The following is a 12,724-nucleotide window of genomic DNA, read 5'->3' as shown; positions in this document are numbered from 1 at the left end:
CTCGTTGAAGAATATTGTTTCAAATTGAGTTGAACATCATGACCCTGCAACGACCGTGGAGAAAATACCATGTTTAATATCGTCAAGCAAGTGCTGAAGTATTGGACGAAGCTGTTATGTCATCATATTAACACAGCCGAACCTGCTAACCTAGGTAGTAAACGGTCTTTTAATGCCGCGAGGATGAAGTTTCACATATATTTGACCTTGTTCATGATCAGAAAATAAATCGTTTTAATGAATACTCATGGTCGTATCTTTTGTCTCTCCAATAATCACTGAATTATAATGATGTGTCGAATACTTTGTCTATTAAACTAAACCGCTTCGTTTGGTATGGGATTGGCGGAGAATCATTATTTTACTTTTTCAATAACTTTCATGAAGTCTCGTTCATGGTGGTGCTCTACGGCTAACAAATTATTTCGACTGCGGAAGGAGAGACGGCCCTAAACCCCGTGCCGGAGGGTTTCTCACTCCTAAGCAATGAGAAATAACGAAGATTTTCCGGAAGCCACAATTTTTGGCGTAATTTCGATTTATTCTTAAATTTGCGCTCGCTAGTAGAATATATGTCTGTAGTATGTGATGGCCTTACCATCGCAGGGCTTGTTTTACTCGAGAGTCCAGAAGTCTTAGTTGAAAAGTTTCTCTCTTTGAAACGGCAAATGAATTCAACTCCCATCAAACTACACCAATTTAATCAGAATGTATCCCCTTAGTCAGCTGGCTTACAATTGGAGTAAATCCATAAATGTTCAATGTGTCTGTTCACGAGCATATCATATACTAAAAAGCAGAGAAAGGCATTGCAAATCTTTAAAGGAAATGGGGACGAAACAACAAGATTAATCCTTCCATTCAGCGGTTCCCGAAATCTTCATTCATTTTGGAAAGGCACTCATTTATAAATTAAACAAACGTCACGAACTGAGGCGCCTATCGTACCCACCTACGATAATGGCGAGATTGCCACAATGTTGTCAAGAGTCATATGACTAAAACAATTGAAGATCAAATTACGGTGAAGGTTGTCAGGAGTATCGAGGAGTTAATGCGTGATATTAATTGTGTGAAGCGTTCGGTTGTCACGTAATCTTTTTGGCAGCGGTTCATGTTGATTGAAATACCGTCTCTTTAAATATTTTTCGATTTTTTTGTTATATTCAGAGTGAAACTTGGTTGCTAAGAAGAAGTCAGTGAGTCATGATTACATATCCTGATGCCTTGTTGTTCTTACTATTGTTTAGTCTATGCAATTCTGGTGTTTATTCTCAAGCAATAAATCATTTGATTAAATCTCGATGTTTAATACTTTGTTTGTTTAGGTCTACCATCAATATGCCGATTTTGTACAGCGTCATAGCTCGTGGCACTGTAATACTTGCAAAGCATGCATGTCGTTCTGGAAACTTTGCCGAGGTGACGGAGCAGGTTATTGCAATGATAGATCCAGACGTCGGAAAAAGTACATATTCGCATGGGAGTTATTTGTTTCACTACCTTTGTGAAGACAGAATAATTTTTTTGTGCATAAGCGATGACGTAAGTTAATGGACATATCCAATTTTCATTTTCGATGGTTTTCATGTGATACTTAATTGGTAATGTCTCTCTCACAGGGATTTGAAAGAACCAGAGCATTTCTTTATTTAAATGAAATCAAAAACCGTTTCAACAGTACGTACGGTATCAGAGCTCAGACTGCTCTAGCCTATTCCATGAATACTGAATTTTCAATGGTTTTGGCTAATGAAATGGTAAGCAGTATGTGTTAAATACTTTTTAGTCAGTAATTATTTTTCATTAATTCCTAATTCGGCGATTGCAAATTTTTCGCGGTGATTAGAAATACAACGTGTCGTTGTAATATTTACTTGAAAAATAATTCTTCTGTGGTGCCAAAACATGTGTCATCAACCTGACGTGTCTGCCTGTATTTGTATTGATACATCCCTTATTCATCAATTCAAAGCGGTATGCCGCTATGGATGTCAATCCAAAAGAAAAATATTTTCCCCTCGCGATGAAGGTGCAGTCAAGAGATTTATTAAGACTTAGTCAATCATTATAAAATAATTGTACTGATCTCTGTTATATAATCTTCCAATATCAAGTTTATTTAGTGTTATGTGCTAATTCTAAAAGTTTGTTTTCAGAAGTTCAAAACCTGTGTTCTGGATTATTTCGAGTTAAACAATTAAATGAGCAGCTCAAATCTCTTATGGTATCATCAGTTTTCCTGACCTGTTTTAATCAAAATTGGTTTATACTGAGTAAAAACAAAAATTCCTACAAGTCGCTATTAGATTCCTTTATGCTGAACTCCATTCATCAACTTTTCACTTGGCATCAGAAAATGCATCATATCAAAAAATCATATTTAATATGTCCCTATTACATCATTAAGTTCCCAGTGACTGGAAAACAGCTCATGTAACACCTATGTTTAGGAATGGAGGTAGGGAGAAACTGAGCATTTTAAGTCCTATTTCCTTCAAATCCATATCATGCAAGGCCATGAAACATATAGTTGGTAGTTCAATCATGAGGCACCTTAATGGTCGGGAGTTATTGATGAAAAATCACGCAAATGACCTCAGCTGTTTGTCCTCTCACCTGAAATCACTACTATGAAAGTCAGCATTGTTTCCAAAAGGTTAAGTCCTGCGAGAGACAACTTGCACTTTTTGTTCATGATATCTTTAGTTTGGGAGAGACCAATGTTCCAGTGGGTGTGCTTTTTCTAGATTTTAAAGAAGCTTTTGACAAAGTACCTCGTAGTAAACTACTCTCGTAAGCCAAAAGGTTATGGCATGAATGAAAATATCCTAGGCTGGATTAAAGACTTTTTGAATGATCACCTAGAGATAGTCATATATGTTGTTAGTTCTAATGCCATAAAGTCACTTCAGGTGTCCCTCAGGGAATTGTTATTGGTTCCCTTTTATACCTTTGCATGTTAACGACATTAACTCCATAGTTGACACTGGTTAAGGTAGGTCTTTGATGAACACAAGCTACCAAGTGGAACAGCGACGATTCCCCTGTCTCTCTTAAGAAAAACACAACCTTACATCCAACCTAACAATAGACCCCACTATTTGAACTATTATCGTTTTCAAATGCTTAACTTTGGGACTGGGGGTTAATCCAGATTGGTTGGGATGGGGGAAAGCAAAGCAGGTGACTTTGCAGAGACCAACCAAGTGTGGTAGTTGGGGTCTAGCCTCTTGAAAGCAGTCATTTTCGAATTTCTGTTGCATTCACTTTGCGAGTCCAAATGTTGCTATGTTTCCAGACCTCCTTCATCTTCATTTGCTTGATTTTCCACTTCTATCCCTTTTCCTTCCACTTTCTCATCACCATATTTCCTTCTACCTTTTTCATTTTCCTAGTTTCTCCATAAACTCTTTCTTATCTAATTGTTGTCCTCGCCATCCTTATTTGTTTTATCATCTTCTCTCAAGGATTTTTCTTTAAGGGCTTCTCAAGGATGTTCAAACAATTAATGGAGATACATTAGTGACAAGACAAGAGGATTTGATTGATCTTTGTATTCAAATCAACTGAGAGATTGCAAAGGACATAATTAAAATGTAATAGTTGAGCTCTGTTCAACATGGAAAAGTTATAACTCTAAGTTTTTCACTCTGCACTTGGGAATCATCAAGGCAACTTCTCCAAACAACCCTGTGCACATGAGGACCCATGTTAATTGCTACAATAAGCCCTTGCTGTGAAAATAATGGCTGCAAAAGATGAATCTTCCCTTTCATTTCATGACTAGCCTGGTACCCACAGGTGACTCTTCACATTAGCCAATGGTTTGCTTCCTCATGAAGTTCCCTAGGATTGTTTCGAAGTACATTTTGATTGGTAGTCTCCATCACCGTGTACATCCAAACTAGAGTAAGCATGTCAAAGTTAAGTTTGATCTGCCAATCATAAAAGTGTGTCTGCACCTCTAAGCTGCTGCTCAATTGCTCCCATGCATATACCTGTATGAATGGGTTGTCCCAAAGATATATGAAAGTAGAGTAAACTCTCGATTCTATGTTAGTGGATGCATAATGAAGCATGGATAATCAAAACACATGGAAAATATGGTCATGATATGAGCATATGTAACGAGACTCTCTATTTTCATTCCTTGTGATTAATTTGCTTTATTTAACAATGGAAAGGACGTTTTTTTTACTATTTTTCAGCCATTTTGATAATGGAATGAAATTATAGTTTTACAATGACACAACTATTATAAAGTGAATAGCAGAACATATTTTCATCAGAAAGCTAAACCAATCAATAAGCCAGGAAAAAACAAATGATTGGCAAATAATGAATGTTGACAAAATAGTAATGTAGTTATTTAGTTTATTTAGACTGACAGCTGAGGTAATTTACTCCATTAGGGATGGATGGGAAAGGAGGAAGGGTGGAGAGAAACCTGGCATTGGCTTTGGCCTACTTTTAATGGAAGGTACCATGAGGTCCATGTTTTTAACATCCTCTCCACATTGCACCCCAAGTACAGATCGAGATACCACTGAAAATATCTGCCATTTACATGTTTCGAACCTGGACCCTCCAGGTGGATAGCCAATGAATTAGTCACCATACCATCCCAATCCCCAATATTGACTAAGGATCAATGATACATTTTTATATTAATATTCAATGTAAATATGATACCGATTTAAATGAGGCAATGTAGATAGTTAATGACTTATTTGTTGCAGAGTAATACTCAGTATTTGCTTGCCTTAAAGTATAATATGGAATTTTCAGAAGTAATGAAAATGAGAGAGAAGAAAATGGGAAATTTTGGATGGTGCAAAATTGTTTAAATAAAAACACTAAATGCTATTGACAACATTTGATTTTGTGAAATTAAAAACTTTTAAGATAGCCTAGGCCTTTTAACTTATAATTTAATTAAAATTTTGAGGTTCCGGGAAGTGAATAGTATGGATAATCCATGCAAAGATAATTGAGAGTTTACTGTAACAATAATATAGGATGTGGCTGGGAGCAAGCAATTATTTTACTCCGAAGTGGACAATGTGACCATATTCTGAGTTTTAATAAGCATGTGTCTCATTCATCATAATGCAGTCCTTGCATAGTGTCCTTATCGTAATGATGATATAATAAAAAATCAGAATGGCCTCAATGAAAAATGGACCAATGGGAAAGATATTGTTGTTTTAAGTAGATACACCAGGGATGCTTTTGATTTGTATTCATAGGATTTTTTATGAGTTCAGTGAGAAAAATAATTAAGTGTCAACTATCACTGTGAAGCCATGACAATTGTCAGGACCATTTGTAGAGTCACCATCATGTCGATTCTTGTTGAACAATCACATGCTCATTGAAGTCATGAAGGTTTAAAAAGTCATTGTATCTCTTGAAGAGCTTTGTTAAAATATATTTGGGCAATAAAGTGGAGACTAATTTTGTTCAATAAAATATTCTATTTTTATCATTTTAGAAACGCTACTCTGAATCGCAAGACATTGATATGATTTCTCGTGTTCATGGACAGTTGGAAGAAGTCAAAGAAATTATGGTGAAAAATATTGGTAAGTTACAACTTTTGTAATCTAATAAATCATTGAGAGTTCAATAATTTTTCAGTTTCTTATAACTTGAATGGAAGGTAATTAGACAAGCATTGTCTTCTTCAGATGCATCATCTTATTAAACAATGACAAGTTCTGTGATTCAATCAAGTTAGTTATCCCTTTAATGTACTTCCTACTTATTGTTAGAATTAACTATGTTGATGTCCACTCTGTTAAATCTTTTTAAAAACACCAAACAAAAATATTATAATTCATCTATGTCTAAAATTACTCTGCAATACACTGAAAGTGTATGTATGTGCTAGAGGGTGGTTACCTGCTGTGAATATGTTAAAGAAAGACGTGAGAAAATGTTTTAATATGATGAATTTCCATCCTGTTTTAAGTTGCATGATCATGTAATTTTTATGGAAAAATGAATACTTGGGTTATGTGTTTGATGCACTCATATTTTGTTTCCCATGTTATGGGAAACAAAATATGTATCACCTGTTATGTTGTGGGACTTAATTTTTTCCTTGATGTCAAAAGTGAAATAACACTATGGGTGAGTCACCTAATGAGGAGGTATAAGACTACAAAGCAGGGGACCTAGAGTCAGGAAATATCCATAATTTTTTTACTTGTATGTGTGTGGCCCTCCTCATGGACTACAGCCTTGTTGTAGTAGAAAGACCTCCAAAGGTGTTCCCATGACCCATAGAGCTGTGCTGGCAGGAGCATTGATATTTGTTCCAAGCAGGGCCACCCATGCCTGATAGGTTGAAGGGTAGGAATGAAGGATAGCCCAATGAATGATGTCCACAGAATATCTGTTCCTCAGTGAGGTAGCTGCAAAGGCTTTCGGCCCATGTTGGCAGGCATTTTAGTGAAAGTGTCTGTTGAGGAAGTAGCAGGAGACCACCCTAATTATTTATCCCAAGAGAATATGATGGAAGCTATTAGGAAAATGAATCCTGGTAACTATGGGACAAGTCCCACAGGGCCTAGTTTTGCCCTTAGCAGCAGAAGAGACAAGGCCTCTATGGTCATCATCACATGAAATCCTTTCGCAGCAAAGCATTTGGCTGCAGAAAAGAAGAGGCAATAGGATCGCTGCTGGGAAAATAGGGACTTGGAATGTTAAAACAGGGAAATTGAGAAATGACCAGCAAGAGATGGCGAGAGGAAATTTAGGCATGTTTATCCTGTGCATGGGAAGATAAAAGGATACCAGTGATTTTAGAGTGGTATTAACAGAGTGACACATAGCAGAGGAGGATCAATGTGGGATAGTACTAATCCTGGATTGGATCGTGGGAAGAAGGGTAATGAAGATAGAATAGTTAAATGACCGTATCATAAGCAGAAATAAGAGCAGATGCAGTCAGTCCAGGGTAAATCTGTGCATGCCAACAAGCATTCATATGGAGGAAGTAGATATTGGTACATGATGAGTTAGTACAGAGTAATAATTAGATGAAGTAATTGCTAATATACCTGGGAGAACTCCCTTGTTAGTGATGGGGGATTAGAATGTGGTGGTAAGTGAAGGGAGTGAGGTTATAAGAGAGAGAATTTGGTTTAGGAGAAAGGAATAGCTGCAGATTTTTTAAAAACTAAAGTTTTGTGGAAGAAATTGCATTATTATAACTGATAATTAGTTTAAACGCCGCATGAAAAATTCCAGGGAGATATCAGTTCGATTAAATTGTGGTTATTGTGGGTGGCAATAATTGGGTATAGTTTGATCAAATAACAATTTCTTGAGAGCAGATGCCAATTCAGATCACAATTGAGTGTTCATGATAAATTTAAGGTGTAATATCATAAGAATATGAGATGTAGAACACTTAACTAGGGCAATAGGGAAGCAGGTCAGTTGATAAGATACCGAGCAAAGATAAGGGAACAGGTTCAGTAAAAGGAAGATGGACAAAGGAAACGTGGAATAAATAAGGCAAAGGAAGTATGATGAAAAGTACGGTGTGAGTGCACAGAAAGTTTACAGAGATAAGGCAAAATGAAAGCTCGATGCAGGAAATTAAATGTTGTTCCAGGTTGTGAGAAAGAAATTTCTTGGCTTGAAATAGGCCTTGTATTTGAGATATAGAGAGGTTAATAAGGATAGCTTAGAACCAGGGAAGTTTAATTGTCTGATAGATGGGCATTAAAGGAAATGAATTCAAAGAAGGCTGTGGAAATAGATAACATCACTACAAGACTACTCAAGAATTTAGTGAAAAGGGTAGAAAGCATTTTTATGCACCTGCTTATGAGAAAAGAATTCGGCTGGAAGACTAGGGAAGAGCTTTATTGATTCATCCCAGAAAAGGGAAAAGCAACAGTTCTTGATTGCACTGATTTTATTCAGCTTACCCTAATAGACCTTACCTTTTGGTAAGGAATATAGTGAAAATTATGCAGAAAATTTTCAATGTGAGTAAAAACTCAAATTCTAGGTAAACAATTGACATAATCCTTCAATAAAAATATTAGTTTGCATGGCCCAGACTACTCTCTTTTTAAATTAATGTAATCAAAATGTCATTCATTTTCCTGTAAATCAGAATATACACAAAATCCTAATGTCCATGGAGATTGTGGGCTAATTTTTAACATTTTTTGCCAAAGTTTCCTTCAAAATTGTAAAATTATTGCTCTAAATTGTTTATTAATGGGTTATACATGCTAGTCAATTATTCACATGATGATTTAGAGTAGTTATCTACAAATGCAGTATTTTATTTTTATTGACCATAATTTTTTTTTAATAATAGGAGGCCCATTATCAAATTAAAATAGGTCAAGTATGGCACTATCATAAAGTGACTTTTGTCATGCACAAGTAAAGAAAGAATCTGAATATTTTCAGCCTTGTAAAACTTTTAATATGGGAGGAAGGAGAAAATGATAATAGACATGATAACCTATACTTAAAACAATTACACATAAAATAAATAGCCATGAATCATGCAACGAGTGAACTAATTTTTTAGGTACAATAATCCTTAAATAATTATAAATTGAGATTACTATCAGCTTGAAATTTTATGAGAGTAAGATAATACCCAATGGCATTCCATTACCATTACATATACCTGAAGTAATCACACAAAGATTTTTCTTCTTATAATCAGCAATATTACAAAAACTATGAAATAATTATTGCTAGTCATCTTGTATAAGTCATATTTGGTGCAAAAAACATAAATACTTGTAATGATGACGCCAAAATTTGTTAAAAGTTATTGCTTTCAGCCAGACAGTTTTGCTAAGAAATTTAGTATTGTACCTGTGTAAAATACCATTTCATAAAAATTATCAATTATATCTACTAAATAATTCAGCTAGAGAAAGAGGAAACCTACTGGAAATCAATTCCCAAAATGCACTAAAAATGAATGAGAAGCAAGGAAAATAATGCTGTTTATGTACTATGATGTTTCCAGTAATCATATGAATATACTGGGAAAGGATAAGTATTTGGTAATTTGCGCATAACATAGCAGATGCAGGTGTATAGTTGGAGAAATGAAAGGGGACTTACTATAATAGAGAATGGGGTTAACGCACCACCTCAAGATAAGCAAGATTGAAACTAAGGTAATGGCCTTCAGTAAAATGTTAGGGAGATAACCTATAAATTGGACTAGAGAAAGACCCACCAGTGGTTTCCACAATTACGTATTACACATTTTTATTGTAAAAATTCTTCAGCCTTCTGATTATATTCCAACAACTTTAATATGCTTTTTTCTATAAATAATCTTTTCTAAATATTCCAAAGAAACTGCAGGAGATGCCGCAAGAGTAACTTTTAACGGATTCATCCTCTAATGTGCATTTCAATGCAACAATTTCAGAGTATGAAAATCATTCGCCTTGACTGGGATTCGAACCCAGATCCCTCAATATCCGGTCGAGTGCTTTAGCCCCTTAAGCTATCGACGCGTCCTCTTAAACTCGGAAATTTTGGGGCTTTTAAAGGAACTAGAAATTCAGAGTTTAAGAGAACGCCTCGATAGCTTAAGTTGCTAAAGCACTCGACGGGATATTGAGGGATCTGGGTTTGAATCCCAGTCAAGGCGAATGATTTTTATACTCTGAAATTGTTGCATTGAAATTTTCTAGATATGTTGTGAATCGCAAACAGTTTTATGATTGAGTCCCTCATATTTTAAATGGTGCATTTAGTTTTTAAGCACTTGGAAAACAATTTTCTCTATTTTAAATAACATATGAAAACATTGGGACTCAACTGTTATTGTACCTTTCATTTATTAATTCAGATAATGTTACCATGAGAGGAGAGAAATTGGAACTTCTGGTGAACAAAACAGAGGATTTAAGCTCGAATGTAAGTAATCATAGGATTCAATAATTGATGTGTTTACTTTAACATAGTAAAAGTTTATATACATTTTTAAGTGCACGTATTAATTCTCTTGCAGGCCATCAATTTTCGTAAATCAAGCAGGAACTTGGCAAGGACAATGTTTTGGAAAAATGTCAAGCTTTACCTTGTAATTGCTCTTGTTATTCTTGTAAGTACCAGATTGATTGTTTTTTTGATGGATTATTGGAATATTTAGAAGAGGATGTTTTCATGGGAACTATAAATTTTTTCAGGTGGTGATCTACTTCATCATTTCTATTGCCTGTGGAGGACTGACATGGAGTAGTTGCGTTGGCCAGTAGTGACATTTTTAAGATTGTTAAAGGATGGACAGTATTGTGAAAAATCTGCACATTGTTGCTGTCTTGGCATTATTCCGGACCTTCATACCATTAAAGCTGCTGTGCTGTTGTTTGACATCCTGGCATATTCTGAGTGTTGGTTCTTCCATGATATTCAATCATATGTGTTGGATTATATTAAAGGAAATCATTGAATGCTGTGATAACAATTTGTAGTCGGATAGGTTTTTCTCATTGGTAAATGATCAAATTGCAGCTAATTTTGAGGCTTCAATTAGCCAATAATAGATGCAGTAAGTTTTATTGAAACAGTTTTGTTGCCTCTTCATATTCAGTAGTGGTTGTTGTTATTTTTCCATTTCATTGAAACTTATTCAGATTTCACATCTAGGAATGAAGTCTCCTACTTACAAACTGTGACATTAAGCATTCCATTTCAACCTTTAGGTATTTGCAATAATAATGCCACTTTATTATCAGGTAATGATATTGCATTGTAATAAGTAAGCTATATTTCTGATGTTGAATTGGGGACTGATATATTTAAGTACTTCTATATTATTAAAGAATGATTCTGTTAACAAAAATCAACTACAATTAGCTGTTTATTTCTTCAAAGATCAATTAATGATTCCTTCATTAAGAAAGTGCAACTTTTCCCCAATCATTTACCTTTAAATACTTTTAATTGAATATAAATGCTTCAGCTAATGGTATGGATGCCACTGGTGCATAGTGGTTATTATTAAGGGAAAATTGAGGAATTTCCTGGAGACTAAATAATACTGAGCTTGTCAGTTTTTAATGGTACAATCATAATCTTATACAAATATCATTATTGTTTTTACTAGCTTTAATATAGGTTGGTTTGGCTAATGTATGTTATGTATTGATTATCTTCAATTGTAAAAATGCTAGGCATCATTCATGACAGTTTGTATATCATATGTACTTTTACATTTATATTCATTTGTACAGGATATTTGGTCTTCAGTTAGAGTTATTAAGTCTGAAGCTATTTTTATTGGCTAATATGTATTCTTTGTTGTGCGGAAAAGTATTTTCATTGTTGCTCATGATCGCATAATATCTTCATTTGCCTTGTGAATATTATTTGTATTGATTATGTATTTGTTGTTCAGCTGCTCATAGTCAGGGTCACCGAAATCATTGTTTTCCTTCTTAATTTGTACTTATCTTCTTTGAGCTTTAATTCCATTGTTAAGTAGTTATTATATTAATTTTCTGAAGAGGAAATGCATCTGATGAATTGTACAGTAAAAGATAAGCTTTTAGGATAAGTAGACATACTACAGAATTGAAGTCATTTTGAAATTTGTCTTTCTGGACAGTGTTGAATATTAACATGATATTATGATATTTGTTTCCACATGGAAATGTACTGGTGTCTATGCCTGATTACATCAATTTAGCCATAATTTAAAGATGTTATGAAACTTTGAAAGTGAATAATGGATTTTATATTACTATTATTTTGTTATTTTTAAATAAAGCACATATATTGCATACATTCTTTAAATGTAAGGTGAATATCTATCCCAAAAATATATTCAATTATAAGTTTGAGCTTATGTGGCTAAGTATCATTAAGCTCTAAAAATTCATTAAATGGATTGTAAATAAATACCTCTACTTGTGCAGAGCTTTTTGATTCTATTGTTCTTTGAACTCGGTAAAGATAATTCATTATGTTAGTGATTTTTAAATGGAACATAGGGGTCCACTAAAGTGTTACAAGAGGGTATCAGAATTTAGATGGTCATTTTCTGTTTCTATAGTGCAAGTTTATAACTTTTGGAATAGACAAAGCATTTGTTGAAAAATATAATCAATGCCTTCTACAAAATATGACATGATTAAATTTGAACTAGTAATAGGATGTCTCCCAACAAGCCCCTCTCATCGCCCACCATACCCAGTTCTTCCTCATTACTTTTCCTTTTGGTCTATTTCACATTCTTCATTCTTCTCCACACCCACATTTCAAAAGGCTCCAGTCTACATCTATCCTCCTGCTTCAATGATCACATTTCCAGGCCGTACATAGCTACGCTCCATATCAAAGTTTTTACGAGTCTTTTCTTAACATCCTTACTCAACATCCCTGTCATTAACTCCCTCCTCCTTGTGTCAGCCTTTTTCCCTAGTGCATTTATTCTCCTTACATCTCTCCTACTTGGACCGTGTTGGTCCAAAACACTTCTGCAATATGTAAACTGTTCTACTTGCTCTAGTTTTTGCCCTCCTATTTTAATGTTTAGCTTAGCCTTTTTCTTTCTAGAAAATAGCATGACCTTTGTTTAATTAATATTGATTCTTGTCCCATACCTGTCGCACTGAATTTCCAATTCACTCGGCAAAACTTGCAACCCCTTGGCTGACTGACAAACTAAAGCTTGGTCATCAGCAAACCTAACTGATTTTACGAATTC

General features: G+C 34.7%; 1 protein-coding gene across 1 annotated transcript; it reads left to right on the top strand.

Annotated features, from left to right (window-relative positions):
- The first annotated feature begins 1,024 nt into the window (after positions 1–1,024).
- Positions 1,025–11,932, top strand: Vamp7 (Vesicle-associated membrane protein 7). Its single transcript, XM_071596764.1, has 7 exons — positions 1,025–1,199; positions 1,329–1,545; positions 1,623–1,760; positions 5,498–5,588; positions 9,863–9,930; positions 10,025–10,117; positions 10,203–11,932. Exons 2-7 carry the CDS (start codon positions 1,342–1,344, stop codon positions 10,269–10,271), a joined length of 663 nt encoding a protein of 220 aa, XP_071452865.1. The 5' UTR covers positions 1,025–1,199; positions 1,329–1,341; the 3' UTR covers positions 10,272–11,932.
- The last annotated feature ends 792 nt before the right edge of the window (positions 11,933–12,724 follow it).

This window comes from Hetaerina americana, unplaced genomic scaffold (genome assembly GCF_022747635.1).
Source record: "Hetaerina americana unplaced genomic scaffold, ioHetAmer1.1.p SCAF_8, whole genome shotgun sequence".
In the NCBI taxonomy this organism is placed as follows: Eukaryota; Metazoa; Arthropoda; class Insecta; order Odonata; family Calopterygidae; genus Hetaerina; species Hetaerina americana.
The sequence above is the reverse complement of the archived record's forward strand: the minus strand, read 5'-3'. Positions and strand labels throughout refer to the sequence as shown.

What these genes read in the sequence shown, in the direction of transcription:
- Vamp7 (XM_071596764.1), top strand. Translation starts at nt 1,342, where the DNA reads ATGCCGATTTTGTACAGCGTCATAGCTCGTGGCACTGTAATACTTGCA. An exon ending in TTTTGTGCATAAGCGATGAC is followed by an intron (nt 1,546 to 1,622) that starts GTAAGTTAATGG and finishes TCTCTCTCACAG; the next exon opens with GGATTTGAAAGAACCAGAGC. An exon ending in TGGTTTTGGCTAATGAAATG is followed by an intron (nt 1,761 to 5,497) that starts GTAAGCAGTATG and finishes TTATCATTTTAG; the next exon opens with AAACGCTACTCTGAATCGCA.